This window comes from Nicotiana attenuata, unplaced genomic scaffold (genome assembly GCF_001879085.1).
Source record: "Nicotiana attenuata strain UT unplaced genomic scaffold, NIATTr2, whole genome shotgun sequence".
Classification (NCBI taxonomy): Eukaryota; Viridiplantae; Streptophyta; class Magnoliopsida; order Solanales; family Solanaceae; genus Nicotiana; species Nicotiana attenuata.
The window spans coordinates 191983-217021 of record NW_017670737.1 but is presented as its reverse complement, the minus strand read 5'-3'; the positions used below and the strand labels follow the sequence as shown (position 1 = coordinate 217021).

General features: G+C 40.7%; 1 protein-coding gene across 1 annotated transcript in view; it reads right to left on the bottom strand.

Annotated features, from left to right (window-relative positions):
- LOC109242812 (protein RER1A-like) overlaps positions 1–5290 on the bottom strand; it is a 16295-nt gene extending 11005 nt beyond the window's left edge. Inside the window, exon 1 of the mRNA XM_019409675.1 lies at positions 4851–5290. Within this exon, the coding sequence (XP_019265220.1) occupies positions 4851–5215 (365 nt within the window). The 5' untranslated portion in view covers positions 5216–5290. The remainder of the gene's footprint in view (positions 1–4850) is intronic.
- Positions 5291–25039: the final 19749 nt, after the last annotated feature.

Sequence of the window (25039 nt, the reverse complement as noted above, 5' to 3'; positions counted from 1 at the left end):
TGACTATATTTTGAAAAATAAAAATTGAGGATTTGAGTTGATTTGGACACGATTTTGAAAACTAATCACATATTTGGACTCGTGGGGTTATGGGTAATCGGGATCTACCTCTTCACTCGGGTTCTGACCGTGTGGGCTCGAGGTTGACTTTTTGGGAATTGGGTAAAGATTGGGACTTTATTATTTTGAATTGAGTCATTTAGCTTTGTTTGATGTTATTGAGTCATTTTTTGCTAGATTTGAGCTCGACGGAAGTGATTTCATTTTTGGAGTATTAATTTGGTTTGTTTGAATGTATGTATCTTGCCTAACCTTGTGTGTGTGTGTGGGGGGGGGGGGGGGGGGATACCCCTTAGAAATTGGTCTTATTTGCTTATCTGTGCTATGTGAGAAGCAATGTGTACGCAAAGTGACAAGCATGTAGGTGGGTGCTATGTGTGGCTTATGACCAGATTAAGACCTTAGGCTATTAATATGCCTTAATTTAATGATGTGCCTTATATGAAACATGTTTAATCACTTTGTGATTACATGAATATGATCGTTGCAATTGACTAAGCCGTAGTCATGCTTTATATGTTGAACACCCATCCGCATTTTTATTATTGGCATGTCCTTGTGCACCTTGCAGATAAATTATGAGTTTATATCTTTGATGAAAATTTGGCATATTGATTTGTGATAATTATGGCACATGTGGACATGTTGAGCGGATTGATTGGGTATTGGCACGAGTAATTATTGTTATGCGCATGAGGCGAAATAAGGGTGGTGTTTGCTCGGGTTGCCCATACGGCGAAATAAGGGTGGTGATATGCGCTTGTGGCGAAATAAGGGTGACATTTATTGTTATTGCAAAGGGTATCAGTAATGATGGTGTTATGTGATGATTTGGGGGTGATTCTCTTGATGATGTTCTTGTGACGAAGCGAGGATGATATTTTGCTCATACACATGTTTTCTTTAAACACCGTCATGTAATTTTATGAGTTGCTAGTTGAATTTGACATGTTATTAAGTGCCTCCACTTCTATTTGATGATTTGATGTCAAAGATAAATTCTCCTAAGTTGAGTTGTTATCAAATGTTCTAACGATAATGATGATATTGTTTTCCGTTACATATTCTACTATAATGTTATTAATACTTTGCACATGTTTCCTTGACTAGTGAGTATCATATGACTTGAACCTCGCCACTACTTCACTGAGGTTAAAAAAACCTCGATACTTAGTGGGTACGGGATATGGTATACTCATACTACACTTCGACAAATTTTTGTGCAGATCTAGGTGTTGGAGATAGCGGACTTAGAGAGTGAGTGCTACACTGATCGCGAGGATTCAAGTAGAGCTGCATGGCTGTCGTAGTCCCTCGCAGTCTCATCCTTACATTGATAACGTTATTTTCATATCCGAACAATATTGTATTTGAGACATCCTTATGTGTTCAGTTAGAGCTCATGACTCTATACCACCTTGTTCTGAGAAGTTGTATTGAGTATTGCTATTTTTGCTTGTGTTAATTCTATTTCCACTTTTATATTAGATTCTGTCTTAATATCTCATGTCTTTTTGATTTAATGTCGTATAAGTGGTAGGCTTACTTAGTCTCGGAGATTAGGTGTCGTTACGACTCCTATAATTGAATTTGGGTCGTGACATTCCTATATCACTTTATCTTTGGCACAATGGAATAAAGTAAGTTAAAACGCATATATCATTAATTAAATAATGAGTAATAACTAGTTGGGGACTTTTTCCCGACTTCGGCTTGCCTTTGGCATTGAATAGTTTTTTTCTTAAACTTGATGATGATATTGTCCGAGCTAATTTGTGGCGTACCTTGCTAACCCACCAAACAGCCTATTACATTCCACAAGCACATGTGTCAGGTAAATCTTCGTACCAAAATAGGAACAAATAGGTGCCTCAACCACTAAACTGAGCCAACCCCTTGGAAACAACTTAGAAGATCTTTAACTGACGGTAGAAGTTGTGTTGTAATCAAGGAGCAGATTTGAAATCCATAAGGAATTTAAAAGATACGCGTAGCTTATATTGAGTGAGCTGGCATGTGAAACTTTGGGATAAGTGTTGGCTTTGTGAATATCCACAATGTTTGTTATTTTAACATTATGTTTATACCCCATCTGTTTTATTTTATAAGGTGGTATTCAACTGAACACAGTGTAAAAAAAAGACTTTATAACATAGCAAAAGTACTCCTAGAACTAGTGCTCTTAAACATGCAATGACATTTTTATGCCTGTAAGAGCATGTCATTAAGGGGAAACCAAATTATTATTTCATTTTTATGCTTCAATCATGCCTATATTCGTATTTGAACGAAGTTAAGTAATTTCATAGAATGAAAACTTAAATTCATCGGATATCTTTGTTTCTTGCGCAAGGGGGGAAGTGAGGAAGTATCTGAAGCTCGCTCGCAGTAAATAAGCTTTTTTCCCCTTAATGTAGTACCTCTAAAATTGCACAAGTTTAGTTTTTCTTCATGTTGTCTTTCTTTATTTTTCGTATTTGTTGTAACCCCACACTTTAGCTTCAACTTGATGCTCACTTACTTTAAAACAATTGTTTTAAAGATCACAAAAGGTTCTTGCATGAAAGGACTTCTCGTAAACTCAAACCTTGAGTTCAAGTTGTAGTAAAAAAACACATGGCAAGTGAAGAAAGTAGTATTCTAGCAAATAAAATTTAGCAATCAGTTTCAAAAGTTATGTAGTGCCATGCCTTTACTAAAGTATATTCTTTATGTAAGCCAATACTTTCCATAGTGAGTTATTAATGTTTAACTGGTATTAACAACAATAAGAAATGTTAACTAATTTGAGTAGATTTTACAAGATTGCCTACTTACTCCTCTGTCCCATGTTATGTAAGGGTGTTTGACTGTCACAGAATCTAAGAAAGAAAGAAAGACTTTTGAAACTTGTGAATTAAAACATGTCATAAGATTTTGTGGTTATAATTATCCTATTAAGGGTAAAATGGGCAATTAAGAGTTAATTATTTCTATACATAGAAAGGTGTCATTTTTTTCCGGATAGACTAAAAAGAAAAGAATATCACATAAATTGAAATAGAGGCAGTACTTTAATATCAACAGTCAAACTTAAAACATAAAACATGTGTATCCTACAAATTACTTAGACAACATTTCTTCCTAAAAAAATTGAGAATTAAAATCCCTAGCACCAAATATTATCTTCATTTTTCATACCTCTAGATAACTATAGCAAAGTAAGGTAGTAAAAGAGGAGATTTATTTCTTTGTAGGAAGGGAAAACGGAGAAAGTTTTGAACTTCTTTTTTTTTCTTTTGATAATCATGGTGTCCTAGACAGCTTGCGCACACCTCGACTAATTCTAAGGGATACCTACTACCTCCCACCAGTATCAGGTACCAGAAAACTATATCCTCCAAGACTTGAACGGATGGGAAGAAATCACTAGCATCAAGTACCAGGTAACTATATCCACCAAGACTTGAACAGATGGGAAGAAATCACCAGGGTTTTTGTCGTGAGACCTCAAGTTCTCAACCAACTCCATTGAACTTCTTTTCTTTTTTGATAAATGGAACAAGCAAATAAGCCAACCTTTTGCTTTTTCAACAACAACAACAACAACTATGACCGACTTCCAAACAAGTTGGAGTCGCTATATGAATCCTCAACTGATCATGTTACTCCCTTTAAACTCATCCCATGCATAGGAAAATTTAAAGTGTATTAATGGTTAATTTTACACAATTTCGTTGCACATTAGAATTAAAAACCAAAAAAGTCATTTTTTTCAAGGGCAAAAACTGCATAACCACATCTAGAAGGGGCGCCCATCAGCGAGGGCACTGATAAGATGGCATTTTCCCTTTATAAGTGGCTCTAAACCCTAAACCCCCCCCCCCCCGGCATCTCTCTGGTTTGAACTGGTGGCAGTACACGTTTTGGTCCAAGGCTCAAGTTAAGACCATTAGATTTCCCTATTTTAAGCTCTCCTACTTTTCTGCCACATTCATAGGTCCTCACGCAAAAGATTAAAAAAAAAAACCAAAATAATCTAAAGATGATATCTTCAATTGCACGACAGTTGCAATGATCAGTAAAGACAACAAATGATTATAATAGTCAACCAATAACAACTACGCAGGTCTGAAGATTCACACACTTACAATAGACCAGGGAAAAGTCCTGGCTGAGCAAATCTTAGCTATGATGGCAAAATAATGTAGAAGCAACAACATTATTTTTACTAAGACACTACATTGATCTACATGAAATAAATTGAATACTTGGGACACAGGCACACAGCAGCCTGAGCCAAGTATAATCAACTTTGTAAACTTCCCAAAAAGCATTTGTCCAGACAATTTTGCCAAAATATTTCACACAAACGCAGTATACATCCAAAATGATTCTTTGCAAGAGTTAAATTACAAGTTCACCAAGCGAATGCTTCTAGAACGTATTAAAAGACCAAGCTTTAGTGCATTTGAAAGTTATTTCTTAGTAAGCGAATTTCATAGTTTTATTGGCAATTCGACATATTTGTTTTTACGAAAATAGTCAAATTAACTAAAGAAGGATATAGAAACCAATGTTCACCGTGCCAGTGTGAAAAGAACAGAACCGTCAGAACTCAATTTCTGTGATCCATAAATCAATAAAGGAAGAGTCAATCCTAAATTAGTAATACTCAATCATATGAAATTCCGCTCTATTCATCCAATTAAATTTCTAGGAAACGAACTGAAAAATGCAGAAACTGATTCGATCAAATTACGAAATAGATCCAAAAGGACCAAAACAAATAGTATTCAAGAATTACGCACCAGAATTTGAACTCAGGGAGGCGACGAACGAAAGGGCGAAACTCATCGGAACCGCGGGTTGGGAGGGAAGGACCAGGACCATCGGCGAGTTCCGGATCCACTTGAGGGGAAAGGAAGGCGATCAGCAGCTGAAGGATGTAGATTCCTAGTCCGTACGTGATGATGTAGAATCCTTGAACGAAGTACACGCGTACGGCATAGATCAAAGCTATCACCGAGAAGGCGATCCAGCGGTGGCGGACATGCGGCGTTGACTTATCCAGAAGGTGCTGGTACCGCTGAGATACGGTGAAGAACCACTGCGACACGGTGGTCGAAGGTGAGGATACACCGTCGCCGGCGCCGGTTCCTCCACCGACATTCATTTTTTAGAGTTTGGTAATACCCTTCCTTTTTTTTTTTTTTGGTTTATTTCCAGTACTGGCGAGGATACCCCGGGCCCAACAATTATGTAGTGTTGTTGTTAACATGATTTATTTATTTTTTAAGAAATTCTTAAGTGGCTTTTCCTAGTTTTTATGTATGTATTTCACATGTAACATCTCAACTAAGAGAAGAGAGAAGAAACGGCGTAATACATACGGAGACATTTAAAGTTGGCACGATCTTTCACTTAGACACTTAAACTAGGCCTCTTTCCAATTAGACACGTTTTTTAGGCAATTCTCATACCAATTGGACATTTAAACTAGGCTTTAACCCATGACTTTTTTGGATAATATAACAAATCCCTACAAATATCCTTACAAATAAACTTAACTTCATAACTAAATTTAGAGCACCTCCAAAATTGTTTTCTCCTTTCCTCTCCTTTCCATTTCTTATGCCAATTAGATCAGATATGCCTGGCATACATCCTAAATTCAGCATTGGGTAAAACTTCATTCAAAGCTGCAGCAAATCCCTACACAATAATTAATAAGCCAGCAAAAAACGTGTCTAATTGGTATGAGAATTGCCTAAGAAACGTGTCTAAGTGGAAAGAGTCCTAGTTTAAGTGTCTAAGTGAACGTGCCAACTTTAGGTGTCTCCGTATGTATTACGCCAAAAGAAACAAAAAGAAAAGGCGTAATACATACGGAGACACCTAAAGTTGGCACGATATTTCACTTAGACACTTAAACTAGGACTCTTTCCACTTAGACACGTTTCTTAGGCAATTCTCATACCAATTAGACACGTTTTTTGCTGGTGGCATATAGCGTGACTTCAAACCTATTTAGGCGCGTGAAGGCTGAAAATTGGAGATTTTTCCTTTCCCAATTAGACAAATAACGGTAACATCCATTGTCAATTATTATTTAAACCCTAATCCCTTTCCCAATTCTTAAAAACCCTATTTGTTCGCTTCTCTTCTTCTCAGATTTCTCCAGCAATTCTCCTTCAATTCTTGTCAATTCTTTTCTTTTCTTCTCTTCTTTCTCTTATTTCTGTTCTGTTCTTGGTATCAATTAATTTCTTCTCTTCTCTTCTTCCTCTCATTTCTGTTGCTACCGTGTTTATGAATGTCGAACTTATCGGAATTGACGAACTCTTCAATGTCACCTTGCGTTGCCGCTCGAATCTGTAAGTGTGGTGTTTCTCCAAAGTTGAATACTTTTTGGACCCAATTAAACCCAGGTGGTAGGTTTTTTGCTTGCAAAATCGAAAAGGTAAATTGTTTGTTCATAATTTGTAAATTATGTTTTATGAATTATTTTCTTTGATAAAAATTGATTAAAAGTGTTTTGTGATATTTGTAGAAAAAGGGTAGATGTGATTATTTCTGTTGGTATGACGATGAGATGCCTACTCAAGCGAAGAATATAATTTGGGGTTTATTAAAGAGAGTCAAAGCTTTTGAAGATGAGAAAGTTCGAGCAAAAAGAAGACGGATCGTTTTGACGATATTGTTGGTCGTTTTATGGAAACTGTATGACTGATGTACTTTGGTTGTTGTAGGTGTTGTTGGTTGTTTTAGGTGTTGTTGATTAATATGTAATGTTGGTGATGTTGCTTTAAACTTCTGTTTAGAAACTGTTGTTGTAATATTCAGCTGAATTTTGTTATAAAATTATGAATTTTGTTATAAACTTCTAAATTTTGAAATTGCTGTTGTAATATACAGCTGCTGAATTTTGAAAGTGTTGTAATATACAACTTCTGTATAAGGCATAGAACCACAAGATGCAGTTTCAAAATTCAGAACATATAGACTGAAATTGCTGCTATATAGACTAATTATTCAGAACATAGAGCAACTATTCTGCCAAAACAAACAAAATAAGGCTGAAGTTGCTGCTACATAACATATATCCAAAACAGAACAGTAACATCACACGACTGAATACAACCATTAAAGTTTAGTTCTTTCAAAAACTAGATCCCAAAATATAATAGGTTGTTGCTACATAACATATAGACAAAATAAGTTCAAACTTCTTGCTGAAGTTTGGCTTCATCTGCTGCAACTGGGAAGTTGTGACAGCATCTTGACCCTTCCACCTCAAGCCTCTAGCCTTAAAACCAAGGTCAATTCCTGTTGGAGCTGCACTCTTATAAGTTGAACCACTTGCAATAACTCGTTGGCTTGATGTTCCGGGCTGCAGTTTGCCAAATAATGAACCACAATCAGTAAGTTATTTCTAAGTCATATTATAGATGAAATATGTATGAATATATACATTTAGTATTTGAGCTCCACTTGCAGCTGTGTAGATGCCAAATCCAACATTTTTGGACCTTTTTTGTGCTCCTTTTTCAGCATCTTCTTTACTTGCACCCCTTCCTCTCTTTTGGCTGGTAGTTGCTTTACCCTTTGGAGGAAGTTGACTACCTAATCCTCTTCTAGCAGGCCTGCTCGAATCTGCTAAACTTGATGTTGGTTGGCTTGAGCTTCTAGCTTCATTAACCCTTCTAACCCTTGTTGTATCAAAACACACAAAGTTTGTAGGTTGTTGAGCTTCCAGCTGCATCAGGTTGACTAGCACCTTGTGAGCTTTGGCTACCTTGCTGTGAAGGCATCCAATTTTTAGCCTACATAACGTTGAGCAATAGATTACATAACAGTGATGGAAACAGATTACTAGATTCATATGAACAACAGGAAATATGTGATGGCAACAGGAAATATTTGACAAGAAATATTTTACCTTACAATATCTTTTGTTATGTCCTTGTTGATGGCACTTGGAACATGTCATTTCCACTCCACACTTGGACAACTTTCCATATTTGTTTTTTGGTTCATCTTTGCCTTTTCTTCTGTTCCTTTGAGGTCTTCCAGGCATGGGTTTAGGTTTGGGAGGCTCTATCTTAGAATTGTTGGTTTCAGGCCACATCTTCATATTTGTCATAGGCTGGATGAAATACTTGTATGCTTTTAAGAAGGTATCCCTCTTATACCAATGCTCCACTGCCTGTTCAGGTTCTTCGTTTATGTGACAGTATGCAAGAACAGCATGTTGACATGGAATACCCCTCAACTGCCAAGCTCTACAAGTGCAAACCTTATCAGTCAGATTAACTACATGCTTATGCAGTCCTTCTCCAATCTCAAATCCAACATCAGCATTCCAAAGGACAGTACATTTTCTAGAAAGCTCTTTGCTATCCTCTAACAATAGCCTTGCCATAGGTGATATATCAGATATCCAAGTATCAGCAAATCTCAACATATCCACCTGCCTAGTCATTATTCCTTCTAATCTCCTCCAACATAGTTATAATTGATTTATGCCTAGAAGCTAAAATACATGAATTAAAGGTCTCACACATATTATTTTCAACAACATAACACTTGGAATGCACTTCAAAATAAGCTCTAACCCATGACTTTTTTTGGATAATATAACAAATCCCTACAAATATCCTTACCAAGTTTGTCCATTTTATCAAGCTCCTCTTTAAACTTAACTTCATAACTAGATTTAGAGCACTTCCAAAGCTATTTTCTCCTTTCCTCTCCTTTCCATTTCTTATGCCAATTAGACCAGATATGCCTGGCACACATCCTAAATTCAGCATTGGGTAAAACTTCATTCAAAGCTGCAGCAAATCCCTACGCAATAATTAATTCAAATTACAGTAGCATATTACTACAATAGTAGAATACTTAACATCAGAATTACTTAACAGCTAATTACTTAACAGCAACAGAATGCTAAATGAATAGCTAATTATTACTAACAGCTAATTACTTAACAACAGCAGAATGCTAATGAACAGCTAACTACTACAACAACTACTTACTCAACAAAATAACAGAATACTTAATTACTTAACAAAATAACAGAATACTTAAGTACTTAACAACTGAACATATCATATTAATGAACAACAAATACCAGAATTACCTTTTGCATATCTGCCATCACAGTCAATCCTTCTCCAGTTCCCAATTGCAAATCATCTTTCAAGTAGTTGATGAAAAAACTCCAGCTATGTTTTGTCTCCTAGTCCACAACTGCCCATGCTATAAGAAATATTTGCTGATTTCCATTCTTGCCAATAGCAACTAGAAGTTCACCTTTATAAGCACCCTTTAAGAAACAACCATCAAAACCTATGATTCTCCTACATCCTTCTAACCAACATTTCTTCAATGCATCAAATTACACATAAAAGTAAACAAAGAGATTTTTTCCTAGCTCAGTTTCACTGTCCATCCTTACCCAACATGAGCTACCAGGATTGGTCTGTTTTATCATATCAGCATAATCACATAACCTTGCAAACTCCATATTCCAATCACCCATGAACTCTCTGAGAACACGCAGTTTAGCCCTATAACAAATTGTCTTGCCAACATACAATCCTAGCCTGTCCCTACACAACTCCTGTATTTCCCATATCCTTATGTGGTGCTGCTTAGTTATTTCATCTTTGAATTTCTTTGCAACAAACTTTGAAGTGCACAACTTATTCTTGTTTGAAGTATCACATTTGTGTACTGGGTAGTAGTTCTTTACTTTAAAATCACCCGAATCTCTATCAATACAAGCATAGCACACCCATTTGCATCTCTTTGATTTACACTTAGCCCTCACCCTATGTGGTTCATTTGGTCTCAATTTAATCTGCACCTTGTACTCAATTGCATAATTTGCTAATGCTTTCCGAAACTCTATAGCATTCTCAAAAATCATCCCAAGTTCAAATATAGCAACTTCACAATCAGGATCATACCTGACTTTTGTACTCCTCCTTCTTGCTGGTATATCAACACCAGGAATAGCTTCAGGATCTAACTCTTCTGTGCTATCTTCACTATCAGCCTCTGAACTATCAATAAACTGCTCATCACCACCTAATTTACCTACATATCTTGAAGTCTTGTTTCTTCCAATATCCTCAAATCCTCTGTCAATTCCTGCTTCTCCTAGTGGTATCTCATCTGTTGCAATTGGTTTTTTTCTCTGCTTACCCGGCCTCTTGCTCCTCCTTTCAGCCCTTAAAGATCTCAATTCATCATCAACATCTGAATCATCTTCTTTAGGAAGAACATCTTCTTCTGATTCACTACTCTTAACATCTGATTACACTCCATCTTCATTAACATTTTGGTCTGGTGGTTCATCTCCATCAGCAGCATTTACAGTTGGTTCAGAAGAATTGTGAGTTGGTTCAGCATCATTCAAAGTTGGTTCAATAGGCGGCTCAATAGGTGATTCAGCAACATTTTGAGTTGGTTCAATAAGCGGCTCAATATGTGGTTCAGCAACATTTTGAGTTGGTTCAGTAGGCGGCTCAATAGGTGGTTCAGCAGCATTTTGAGTTGGTTCAGTAGGCGGCTCAATAGGTTCTTCAATTGCCCTAGCTTTAAATTGGTCATTACCACCCCCACCTACTTCTGCCCCACATAAAAGACCAACATTTTCTTCGACTACTTCAGGCTGACTCACCCCATGACGCAAATAAACATCCAAAATATCACCATGTTTTAAATCTTTCACAAATTCATATAACTGAAAATCAGAAAAGACTTTGATAAAATCACCATCTTTTTCCTTTTGACAATAAAACCCTTCGACAGCTGCATACCCGAGGTCTTTAGCATAAGAAGACAACTCGACAACACTAAAATGGTATTTATCGATAGCAACAGCAAAGGCATCTAATTCCCCTTTGTATATTGGGACAGGTTGCTCGATAAATGTACCCCCGTGGTGAAAGCGAGTTAAAATATAGTCATCCTCCATAATATTCCCTTACATAAGACGACAAGGGACCAACACAAAGGAAAACCCCAAAAAAACCCTAGCTTTATCGAGAACTTACAAATAAAAAGCCCTAGTTGTAGCAATAGAAAATAAGGAGAAATTGCACCTTGAAGCTTTGTAAATACGGTGAGAAATCAGTGGAAATACTAGATTCCAACACCATTGACCAAAAGAAGAAGAAGCTTAACAGTGGTCGGGAGATTCTTCATTTTCATCGATGGTAAAAGGAACGGTGGTAATATGTTTTTATCGTTTGTTTAGGGCTAGTTATTTGTATTTTAGTGGAAATAACACTATATAGCTGAGGTGGACAGTGAGGTGGACAAAAAAATGATGTGGCACGATTTATAATGGTTACTTTTGCCACGTAGACGGAGATTGCAGAACACGCGCTTGGTTAATTAATAAGCCAGCAAAAAACATGTCTAATTGGTATGAGAATTGCCTAAGAAACGTATCTAAGTGGAAAGAGTCCTAGTTTAAGTGTCTAAGTGAAAGATCGTGCCAACTTTAGGTGTTTCCGTATGTATTACGCCAAAAGAAAAAGATGATTTAAGAGAATAAATTTAGAAGTATACAGTACAATAGGGCTTGATTAATGTTCATTTCACGCAACTTATGTCTAATGAAGATATTAAAGACATCATATTTGTAGCTAATACATAGCATGCATATTTTATTAGTAGTATTAACGTTTAATTGTTATGTTCTAAGTAGCAATTAATGATCATTTTCTCTTTTGTTGTACATAATTGTTTTTCACTCATTTCCCTCGTAGCAGAATAGTAGCTAGGTTTTATTAACGATAAATCAAAATTTTATTAGCTCTCCCTAAAGAAAGAAGGTTGGAATATCAACAAGCGTCTATTATTGTATTTACTCGATCTCTGACTCATTGTTTATGAATATAGCGGGTAAGGAAAACTTTTATGGGCGTATGAAAAGACTTTACAGATTGAACTACATAAACTTGCTTTTTCTTGTGACTTTTTACGATAGGAATGTGAAGAAATGTTCATTCTTTGAAAATATTAATAAATATATAAATAATCTATCAACAATGTATGTTAGCCTTGCATTCTATTTACAAATACATATATTTGATCATCACTTTTTTCTCTCCTTCTCTTTTTGTTTCTATTTTTCCTTTCTTTAGCTTATAATATTAAGATTTAAGCTTTAGTAGGTAGATCTTAATTAATATATCATTTTATTATTGTTTACTTTGAAAATACGAGTAACAATTAAACTTGATTTATGATTTTAAAGATATGTGATTTAGTCCGATACTGATTAATAATCAAGAAAACTAACGTATAAATGAAGTAAATAAGTAAAATCAAACCAGTGTGCAAGCCAGTCTCGACCTCGAGCTAAGGTGGCCTCGAGGTAAGTCAAGAACAGTAAAGTAAGAATAATAAAGTTAAAGGACAGTTCTGATGAATAATGAGCGTGAAAGTAAGAGATTGTATTCTTTTGTCAATGATTGATTCTTGTTACAAATGATTGGGGTCCCCTTTATATAATAGGGGGATCCTAAATAAGGTACATTTCTATTTACAACAAAGAATCTTATTGGGACAGCTGTCTAACCGCCTAGTACGAATTAGTAATAACTCGTACAAATCTATTCCAGAATTTACACCACGATCTTGGGGACGTGGCAGGAATCTTGCTCATTCTTTTACAAATCCATAACGGCATTATCTCGGGGTTGGTCATATTAGGCTCCGACATTCCTCGAACACTTAGACCTTTGAGCCTCGTGTTCTGTCCTCAGGCTCGAACTCGGTCCATAGTGAGTCTATTCCTCGACGCGAGTTCTGTTCCTTGATGTAAGCCTTCGAGCCCACAAAATCGGGGCACTTGATTTTACCGTATACAGATAGTCCCCGCGCTTCTTAGAGTAAAATGATAAGAAACGATTTGAACCTCGATTTTTTGGAGTCTCTAATGACGACGTCATTCTGGTGACATAGGCGCTCGAAGTGACCGAAACGTCCCGTCGGTCCGCTTCCCCAAAGCATTAAATGCTTCTCCAGTGGTGGTCGGCCACTAGCGCCGTTGAACCGTCGCTACTCGCCTATAAATATAAGGTTTGAATTCAGAGAAAGCTTTACTTCAAAATTCAAACCATCTCTAAGCTTTTTCTATCTCTTTCTTCCTATCTCTTTTCTATCATTATCCGCTGCTCCCGTTCCTTTTAGTTTCAGAAAATACCAAACTCCGTTTATTTCCACTTTCTCCGACTCGAATCAATGGTGAAAACCTCAAAGATTGTTCCCCAAAAGGAGAAAGCTTCCTCCTCCTCTTCTCAGCCGGCCGGTGATAAAGCGCCGGCCCTTCACGAAATCATTCCCAGCCCTTGTATTATAAAGAAGGACTTCAGAGTCAAAAATCCTCTTGCTATTCCTGGTCGATGTGAGCACGTATCGTGATATGTGTGTTTGATAACGGAGAAGCCCATCAAAACCATGAAGGAAGAGTGTGGTTGGGGGGATGAGGTCGTGGTACAGATCCCCGACCCCGAGGAGAGCATCACCACTCTTGTGGAGGGGTTTCTAAGTGTATACACTTACCCCTTCACACTGGGTCCCCTCGATCCGGCTGTGATCAATTTCTGTAAAAGATACCAAATCACCCTTGGCCAGATTCACCCTTCTTTCTGGCGCATAGTGAAGATGCTCTGTTTCTTCTCTTGCAAGGCCGAGGGGATAGAGTTCACTCTTAATCACCTTATCAGATTGTACCTGCCTTAGATTTTCCGAGGGTTGATCAAGATTCAACGCCGATCAGGCAAGACCTTCTTCTCTAGTAATGACGATGATAAAGACCGGGGCTGGATGAGCCGGTTCGTGCGAGTGAGGACCACAAATATCATCCTCGAGAATAAAATGCCATTCCCGGAGAAATGGAATCCCGATCGTAAGTGAAGTCTTTCCCTCAATGTCTTCTTACATTCTATTTCTGCATTGTGTAACGTTTTTACCTTTTTTGCAGCCGAAGCTTGGATGCCCCATGTGATCCCTGACCTCGAGGACTAGGTTTGGAAACTGGCCGCGACCTCCTCGTATGACGAGCGCAAATGGCGTGACTTATCGAAGGGCAAATGGGAGGCCAAACACCATGGTAAGTTCTTCTCCTAGGTTTTTTGATGCTTTCCTTTTATTAGAGATGTTATCTCACTTATACCTATTTATGCAGTTATTGGAGATGTCTCCCAAATGAGGCCAGCCCCGTCTGGGGAAGAGATCGAGTCCCCGGTTCCCAATTCGGGGAAAGATAACAAGAGGAAAAGGGCTTCAAAGCTTGAAGACCCCCAAGACAAGAAAGCCCCTGCTCGAAGGCTAAGGAAGAAACTTATTCACGTGGACGTAGATTCGGCCCACCAGTTTCTAGATGATGAAGAAAATGACGGCGAAGAATCGGCGTTGGTGACCCGGATTAGGAAACCGGTTGAGGTCGCCAAGCCCTCCGAACCGGAGACCTTGCCTCGAGGTGAGGAAACTCCGAAGAAAGACTCAGGCAAAAGCCCCCGAGTCCCCTGAGATCGAGGTTATTCCCCCGCCTTCAACAAGTACACCGGAGGGGGCAAGTGCTAAGGATCCCGAGGCTAATCAAAGCGCCCAGAGTGAGGAGCTCGAGGCCATGACAATATGTCACTCCCCTTCTCTACCATCTTATTCTGAGGAGGAAATAAAGGACTCTCGAGCTCTGCGAACGCCGACCCGAGCAAGGTCCTCGAAGAAGATCCCTTTCGGGATTGTTTTACTGGGGTCGAGGATGCCGCCAACCTTAATGATGCGTCTACCCTCTTTGAAGAGGCTCTTCGTCCTTCTCTCAGGTAAGCACTAACTTTTATTGTTGCAAAATTTCTTGATTTCTTCTCCTTCTGGGTTAACTGATATCTCTTTGTGTAGGCCATTACTAAGTTTAGAGCCGAGTTGAGCCAATGTGAGGTCGAGCTCAAGAGATCCTCGGATGAAGAGAAGGCCCTGAGGCTCCTTTGCAATAAAAAGGATGAGGAGCTCAAGGACATAAAAGCAGATCTGGCCAAAGCTCGTTAAAATGAGGCCGAGCTGGACAAGCAGGTAACCCTCGTTTTGCAAGAGTATGGTCTAATTGACCCATCTGTGGAAGCCAACACTTTAGTGTCTCAACTGCAACAAAAATTGGACATGATTGGGCAGCTTCGAGGAGAGGTTGATCAAGTTAAGGCCGACTGCACCAGTGGAAGGAAAACATGGATCGGCTTGCTGGTGAGAAAGAGGCTACCCTAGCCAACCTGGCCTCGGCTGAGACTCAGCTCCGGGGAGTCAAAGTAAAAAATCTGGCCCAGGCCAAGAAGATCGATGAACTTGAAGCCAAACTTGCCGCTGCTGGGACTGAGGTTGTTGAAGCCAGGGCCGAGGTCAAGAGGACGAAGGCCACAGCTAACAAGACCATCGTTGTGTACTTAAAGGATGCCAAGGATGCTCAAAATGAACTAAGGGAAGCCTCTGACCAGGAGAAACGGGTAAGTGATTTGGCTAAGTATCAATACCGGAGGGAGACCCTCGAAGAGATCCACGCTCGAGGTTTCGACCTCACCAACGAGATAGCCCAAGCAAAAGCACTTGAGGCCAATGCCAACTTCCTCGTCTCCTCTGATGACGATGACGATGATGAAGGCAGCCAGAACGGGTCCGATGATGAAGCTAGGCCCGAAGAGGAAGCTGGGCCCGAAGAGGAAGCTGCTCCCGAATGAGAGACCAACCCTGGGCATAGATAGGATTTTCCTTTCTTATTGTATCGTTTTTTGTTAGACCTTTTATCGGTCCTTGTATGTATCTTTTTCAACATTTATAAAAGAAGAATTTCGATATTTCTTGCCTTGTACAATTCTTGCAATGACTTTATCCCTTTTGCTGTGTGTTAGAGATTTTTTCTCAAATGTTTTCTTCGAAACTGCCATGGTCGAGCTCAAATAAGTTCGAGCTTTTGGGCATAGACCTTTACGGGCTCATATCGGGTAATGGTGAGTCTCCTAGCCATGATCAAACCATTATTTGTTTTAGGTTTGGGATAATCGAACCCTTGGGTTCGAATTTAGTGAGAGCGAGGTCTCGAACTCACAATCGGCCCTTAGGCTCTTTTATATCGGCCCTTAAGCTCTTTTTTATCGGCCCTTAGGCTCTTTAAGTTGGGGCAATTCGGCCTCTATGGCGGCTATAATTTTTTTTTCTTTTCGGCTAAAAGACTTAGTAAAAATTTATTTATGCCTTAGCATATGTTTTTGTAGCCGTTGGGTTTTTCGAGGGTTCAATCGATCAAAACCCCATTTGTAATCCGTTTGTGTTACGATAATTTAACTCCTCTTGAGGCTTTTTGAAGGCTGATATTATCGAAGCCTTTAAATTATTCGAGGGGCTTATTTTATCGAAGCCCTTCTTTGCTTGCTTTGCCGAGGATAGCCTTATTTAACCGGTTTTTCAAAGTATTAGAAGGCCTTTAACTTATGGCGGAAGTCGGACGTCTCCAAGCCACATTATTTTGGCCGTAGCCTTTTTATACGACTGTAGTCTTTAATATGGTCGTAGCCTTTAATATGGCCGTAGCCTTCGGGTATGTCTCGACTTGTTTCCTGATAGCCTTTCGAACTTGTTCGAAAGGTTAGTCCCCGAGTATGATGGCCTTGGCCTTTATGTCAAGGGGATGCCTCTTTGAGGTGTTATGAATTCGAGTTTAGATGACTCGAATGTGTTGAGTATCGATGATAGTCCCCGAGTATTCGAGGTGTATTCGTGTTTTGGCCCTTGAGTCGTTTCTCGCAAAATCACAAGTATGATGTTTGTATAGTAGCAAATTTCTTTGAGACACAAAGTGTTTTGATATAAAAAGAATGTTTCTTTGAATAATTGGTACATGTGTACATGTTTTGCCGTCGGGGCTCGACTATTCTATATAGACACGGTTCATCTGACCGTTTGGTCCATTACAAAGTTTTCCTATCGAGGCCCTCTTTGGCGTGAAGTATTTTCCTCGAAAATATAACCTCCAAGGGTGATGCCCCCCAGTATTTGAGGTTGATTGAAAAGAAACCTTGGATACTGTTGAATTCTCCTTAGGTAACATATAGTTGTTGCCTCGTTAAAAACCTCGCTGGTAAAACCATTTGGGACAAAATTCGATCTAAGGGAAAAAGAGTGTAACGCGTGCTTTAAAACCTAAAGTCTTCGTGTAGAAAGGTTCCCTCGACATCTTCGATCGAACTCCTGCAATGAGTTAGTTTTAAATTTAAATGGAAAAAGGGGGAAGGTCATACCTTAGCAGTAGTATCGTTTAAGTAGTGATACATTCCAATTGTTCGGCAGTTGTTCGCCTCCCATCGTGCCAAGTTTGTAAGATCCTTTACCGACAACTCCGATGACTCAGTACGGACCTTCCGAATTCGGGCCTAGTTTCCCCTCATTCGGGTCTCGAGTATTAAGGGTGACCTTCTGTAGAACTAAGTACCCGATTTAGAAGTGTCGAAGGTTAGTCCTTCTATTATAAAACCATTCTTACTCATAAGTCCCCGAGAGCTTTGACCTCGATCATTTCTTTGATCGTTCCGAGGATCGTTACACCCTGAACCGTTGTTTCTCCGTTCGACATATGGCTGATACCGTTCCTTGTTTGATCTTGGTTCCCTGTCCGTATCCCTCGGGGCCTTAACTGCCAATATATTAGGATGAACTGAACCCGAGGGGCTCTCCACTGGTCGTCCTCGACCCTGATCTTCGATTGGTAACGATTATGTACGTCTGACCAAGTTACAACCGGGTACTTGATCAGATTTTGCTTCAATTGTCGTGACGTGTTCAAACTCCGCTCGTTCAAACCCTGCATAAAAGCTTGTACTGCCCAATTATCCGAGACCGGTGGTAATTCCATTCGCTCCATTTGAAACCGGGATACGAACTCCCTTAGCATCTCATCGTTCCTCTGTCTTATCTTAAAAACGTCTGATTTCCTTGTCACCACCTTTATGGCCCCGGCATGCTTTCACAATGTGTCTGCTAACATAGCAAACGAATCGATAGAGTTCGGGGGCAAGTTGTGATACCAAATCATGGCTCCCTTTTAACAAAGTTTCCCCAAATTTTTTCAACAATACTGATTCGATCTCATCATCATTCAAGTCGTTTCCTTTAATCCCACAAGTGTATGAAGTAATATGTTCATTAGGGTCGCTTGTCCTGTTGTATTTAGGTATATCGGGCATTTGAAACTTTTTAGGAATGGGCTTAGGAGCCGCACTCGGAGGGAATGGTTTTTGTATGAACTTTTTGGCATACAAACCTTTCAGGACCGGGGGTGCCCCGGTATTTGATCAACACGGGAGTTATAAGTCTCCACTTTTTTGTCATTATCCTCAATCTTCTTCTCTCTGGACTCGATTCTCTTGGTGAGTTCCTCGAGCATCCTCATAATTGTGGGATCAGTCCCCGAGCCATTACCGTTTGATCTTTCTGGTATCGGCTCAGTACGTCGAGTGTTTTCTGGTTCGACTACACTTGGAGTTTTGTGCTGACTTTGAAGCTGAGCGATAGCAACCTGTTGAGCTTGTAGTATCTCGAATATTACTTGGAGGCTGACTCCCCTGTCTTCTATACCCTGTGTTCCTTGGCCAGGGGGGATCACCTTAGGCAGAAGAAGCATATACTAATGATCAGAAGAAGCGGGGGGATCACCTTAGGCAGCTGGAGAAGGCATATACTAATTTAGCCACGGCGCACGGTACTTTGAGTACTTCTCATGACAATCTGGCAAAGGAACACACCAGGATGAAGAAAAGAGATAAATTCTTCACCCGTATGTGGAAGGGTGTGAAGGGGCTGCGGAAAGTCCTAAAGCCTCAAGACCTAATGCCACCGATCGAGCCGTAAGATGATGATGATGCTCCAGTTCATTGGTCCGAGGAAAAAGGAGAGGAGGATGCGACTGAGTCCGATAGAGAGGAGAGAACTTGATGCAGTATTCAGGGAGCACTTTCCACCATTTTACTCTGTTGTGTTTAGTTGCATTGGGGACATTGCAACATCTTTAGTTGGGGGTGGCTTCTTGTATAACTGTTGTTCTTGTATAACTGTGGATATGGTATATTGGTATTTTGTCTGTTTTCATGTGATTTTATTTTGTTTTCATCTGATGTGTTATATTAGTATAATTATTAGCTTCTTAATTTTTTTTTAAATAGTATGTTTTATTTTGGTGGCGATATCCTTGGTTTTCTTTGTACCATGGTTCTTTTTCCGAGGATGCCAATTTCTTTTTGAACCGGGTAATTGTTAGTAAATTTTTTGTCGACTTTTCCCGATGATGGATAGTAGGCAAATTTCTTAAGGGAATTAGTCTTGTAGTTTAGATATAGTTTTTGTTAATTTAGGAAGAACAAGTGGTTTGAGTTGGGGTTTGGGCCCATTGGCCAATTTGTGGCTTGCTTGGTACAAACATCATTTAAACCCCGGCATATGAAATTTTGATCTTTGAAAAAGAAAATGGTTGAAGTAAAGATCATTGTCATGACTTTTAGACTCAACTTTTGGCTCTTTGATTCACTAATAGCTTCTTATGCTATATGTAACTTCTTCGAGTCATTGGTTTCAATTGGATTTTGGATTTGTATTCCACTTGAGTGTTCATGTGCCATGCGTGCTGAGATTTATTGTGAGTTCTTTTGCATTATTTGTAGTCTAGAACTTGTCCGGAATGTGCTTCAAGGCGAAATCTGTGATGACCCGGCATGTCGTTTTTAGAATTTACGCCCTGATCCCCTATTAACTGCTTTCCCCGTGTTTATTTATGCTATTTTGAATTCCCAGGATGTTCGGTTTTGAGTTTCAGAGAGTTGTGGGACACTTAGTCCCTAAATGAGAGCTTAAGTCTTGAAAATTTGACCGTAGTCGGAATAGTGTGAAGACGGCCTCGAAATGGAAATCTGATGGTTCCTTTAGCTCCGTTGGGTGATTTCAGGCTTGGGGGCGTGATCGGATTGTGGTTTGGAGGTCCGTAGCTAATTTAGGCTTGAAATGCCGAAAGATGAATTTTTGAAGTTTCTGGTTCGATAGTGAGATTTTGATCCGAGGGTCGGAATGGAATTCCGGAAGTTGGAGTAGCTTCGTAGTGTTGAATGTGACGTGTGTGCAAAATTTCAGGTCATTCGGACGAGGTTTGATAGACTTTTTGATAGAAAGCGTATTTTGAGAAATTTGGAGTTCTTAGGCTTGAATCCATGGTTAATTTGAGGTTTCGATGTTGTTTTAGGTGTTTTAAGGATTGGTACAAGTTTGGACAGTGGTATTAGACTTCTTGGTGCCTTTGGTTGAGGTCCGGGGGGCCTCGGGATGATTTTGGATGGTTGATGGGGAGTTTGAGGAGTGTTGCAGCTGCTGAACTTTTGCTGCTTCTGGTATTTCTGCACCTGCGGTTTGGGGACCGCAGGTCTGATGCCGCACATGCGGAAGAGGAACAGCAGAAGTGGATTATTGAGGAATTGTCAGAAACCGCAGATGAATGCTGAGCGCAGGTGCGATTTTTTGTCAATTAAGTAAAGAAGCGCATAAGCGGTTATGTGGCCACATATGCGGTACCGCAGAAGCGGTTATTATGTCGCAGATGCGAGAATGCCTGGACAGAAAATATAAATTGTGCCCTTCACGAATTTTGAGCTATTTCACCATTTTTATCTCGGCTTTGGAGCTTTTTTTGGGCGATTTGAAAGAGGGATTTCAAGGGAACTTCATTGAGGTAAGGAATTTGGACTTAAAACTCGTTCTTATGCTATTATTTCACGGATTAGAGCTAGAAATTATGGAAATTAAGGGTGAAAATTTGGGGAAACTAGGGCTTAGTATTGGATACCTTTGATTGAAGATATGATGGACCATTAGAGGTCAGATTTTGGTAATCTTGGTATGCATGAACTCGTGAGAGTGTGAGGATTTGGGAAATATAAATTTCACCAGATTCCGAGATGTGGGCCCGGGGGCGTTTTGGTCATTATACCTAATTTTGGTATTAGCTTAGAATTTAATTGTGGAATCAATTACTTGAAGTGTTATTTACATTATGAAATTTAATTGAATAGATTTGGGCCATTTGGAGTCGGATACTCGTGGCAAGAACGTGGTTTCGGGTTGACAATTGAGCCGGTTCGAGGTAAGTGGCTTGTCTAACCTTGTGTGGGGGACCTTTCCCCTTAGGATTGATATTGTGATAATTGAAATGCCTTGTACGTGAGGTGACGAGCGCGTACTTGTGCTAGTTGTTGGAAATTCGGTTTCTTTCATTAAATAGCCTTGAATTGTGTTTTTTTTCTTGCTTACACTATTTGGGAATTAAGCCTGCTATTAGTCTAGAGAAGCACGCCTACTTGACTAAATTGCTCTATTTGCCTTAACTGCCTTATTTGTATTACGTGAAGCATGCTAGACTAGAATTATCTGCTTTACCTTGGTATGAAATTGATTGAATTGAGTTCTTGTTGCTGCTGTGTATTTTCTTTGGGACTACGGTATCCCGGGAGCTCCCCTGTATGTTTACTTTGGGACTATGGAATTGCATTCCGGGAGATCCCCCTGCACTTTTACATTGGAACTACGGGATTGCACCTGGTAGATTCCCCAGTACTGAGTATTTATATTTGGGACTACGGATGTGGTATTCCGGTAGATCCCCGCGCATTTATGAGTCGGACTACGGGACTGCGCTCGGGAGATCCACTAGATATTTACATTTGGGAACTACAGGACGGTATCCTGGGAGATTCCCCGACTGTCTTCTGCGTTGAGCTGTATTGGTTCTTCCGTGATTCTTGTTACTGTTTTAGTTGTTGTTATTCTCTACGTCCTGTGATACTTTCACTGCTGCACTTATTTATACTGTTCTTATCTACGCTGTTAAATTTTTATATTCTATTTAATCTCAGTAGGGCCCTGACCTTCCTCGTCACTACCCAACCGAGGTTAGGCTTGGCACTTACTGAGTACCACTCTGGTGTACTCATGCCTTCCTGCGCATGTTTTTCATGTGCAGATCAAGGTACTTCGACTCAGTCCTACCACCCCTGAGGCGAGGCGACTGCTATAGCGACTTCGAGGTATATCTGCCGCGTCCGCAGACCGAGGAGTCTCTTTCTATTCTTGCTGTTTAGTATTAGCCCTTCTGTGTTTCAGTTCTTGTTAAATATTCTGGAGTTAGAGCTATGTAGTATTTCTTAGCTTGTGATTCATGGGTTTCCGGGTCTTGGATTCATGTATTAGTTTTTGAGAGATTAATGTTGTGTATGCCAGCCGACACTCTTAGACGTTGTTTATTCACTCTACCTCTGTTTAAACTTGTTTTTCTTCCGCAAATTTGGTTTATTTTCCGCATTTTAGGCTTACCTAGTCGTAGAGACTAGGTGCCGTCACAATGGTTCACGGAGGGCGAACCGGGGTCGTGACAAGTTGGTATCATAGCTCTAGGNCCAACAGTACCAGCCGGAGTCCAGACACTCGATGCATCTGCCACTACTACTCCAACACTCCAGGAGACTTTGGCGCAGTTTATACCATCTACACCACTCTAGCTCAGGCAAGGTTGCTTCCCCTTGCTGCAGCTACATCCCAGGCCGGGGGAGGAGCACAGACTCCCGCCGCCCGCACTCCTGAGCAGCGAGTGCATATTGATCAGGTCCCAGAGGCTATTCCTGTACAGCCGGTAGCCCCCGCTCAGCCCGAGGAGAGGGCAGTAGCTTCAGAGGAGGAGCAGAAGAGGCTTGAGAGGTTCAAGAAGTATCAGCCTCCGACTTTTAGCGGGCTAGCCTCAGAGGATGCCCTTGGATTTCTTGAGGAGTGCTACCGTATCCTCCGTACTATGGGCATATCAGGATCGAGCGGGGTTTCCTTCACTACCTTCCAGCTTCGAGGAGCCGCCTATCAGTGGTGGCATGCTTTTGAGTTAGACAGTCTGGATGAGGCAGCTTCCCCGACTTGGGCCCAGTTTTCAGATATGTTCAGAGGGAGTATGTCCCCCAGAGTCTTAGGGACGCCTGGCGCGCGGAGTTTGAGCATTTGCGCTAGGTTACCATGATTGTCTCGGAGTATGCTGTCCGTTACACTGACTTGGCTAGACATGCACCAGCTTTGGTTTCTACAGTTCGCGAGAAGGTTCGCCGATTCATTGAGGGGCTTATTCCCAGCATCAGATCTAGCATCGCTCGTGAGTTAGAGATGGATATATCTTACCAGCAGGTGGTGAGCATTGCTAGGAGGATTGAGGGTATGCATGCTAGGGACAGAGAGGAGAGGGAGGCCAAGAGGTCTCGAGAGTCGGGCCATTATTCTGGTGCCCGTGCCCTAGCTGCAGGTCATCATGGTAGGGGTCATATGAGTCGCCCCGTTCATTCAGCTCTTCCAGCAGCCAGTGGCATTCCAGTCCCACCTAGGCCTCAGGAGCCTTATTATGCACCTCCAGTATCTAGTGCGCCTCCTGCACGAGGTGCTCTCAGTGGTCAGTCCAGCAGACCTGGCCTGAGCCAGTCACAGCCGCCATGTCCTCCCAGAGCTTATTTTGAGTGTGGTGACATGCGCCATATAGTGAGGGATTGCCCCAGACTTAGGAGGGGTGCACCTCCACATACTTCTTAGCCACAACATGCCCCACAGAGTTCTCAGGCTATGGTCCCAGCCCCAGTTGCCACCCCATCGGTCCAGCGAGCTAGAGGTGGAGGTTGGGGTGGTAGAGGCCGCCCTCGAGGGGGAGGACAGGCCAGATACAATGCTCTTCCTGCCCGTACTGAGGCTGTCGCCTCCGATTCTGTCATCACAGGTACTATCTTGGTCTGTCACAGAGATGCATCGGTTCTACTCGATCCAGGATCCACTTGTTCTTATGTCTCTTCTTATTTTGCTCTGCATTTGGGTGTATCTCGGGATTCTTTGAGTTCCCCAGTTTATGTTTCTACTCCTGTGGGAGATTCTCTTGTTGTGGACCGTGTTTATCGGTCATGTTTGGTTGGTTCTTGGTGGTTTTGAGACCAGAGCCGATTTATTATTACTCAGCATGGTTGATTTTGATATTATCTTGGGCATGGACTGGTTGTCGCCCCATTATGCTATTCTTGATTGTCACGCCAAAACCGTGACACTGGACATGCCAGGTATGCCGCGTGTTGAGTGGAGGGGTGCTTTAGGTCACACTCCTAGTAGAGTTATTTCTTTCTTTAAGGCTCAGCGTATGGTTGAGAAAGGTTGTGATGCGTATCTAGCATATGTGAGAGATTTCAGTATGGATACTCCTTCTGTTGATTCAGTCCCAGTAGTACGGGATTTCCCTGATGTGTTTCCAGCTGATCTTCCGGGCATGCCGCCCGATAGAGATATTGATTTTGGCATTGATCTATTGTCGGACACTCAGCCCATTTCTATCCCTCCGTACCGTATGGCTCCTCCTGAGTTGAAGTAGTTGAAGGAGTAGTTGCAGGAATTACTTGATAAGGGTTTCATTCGGCCCAGTGTTTCGCCATGGGGTGCTCCTGTCTTATTTGTGAAGAAGAAGGATGGTTCTATGCGTTTGTGTATTGATTATCGCCAGTGGAACAAGGTTACAGTGAAGAACAGTTATCCTTTGCCTCATATTAGTGACCTGTTTGATCAGCTACAGGGTGCTTGTGTGTTTTCTAAGATTGACTTGCGTTCAGGCTATCATCAGTTGAAGATTCGGGAGCCAGATATCCCGAAGACTGCCTTCAGGACTCGGTATGGTCATTACGAGTTCCTTGTTATGTCATTTTTGGCTGACTAATGCCCCAGCAGCCTTCATGCACCTGATGCACAGTGTTTTCCGGCCATATCTTGATTCCTTCATGATTGTTTTTACTAATGACATCCTGGTATACTCCCGGAGTCAGCAGGAGCATGAGCAGCACCTGAGGACAGTGCTCCAGACCTTGAGAGAAAAGAAACTGTATGCTAAGTTCTCGAA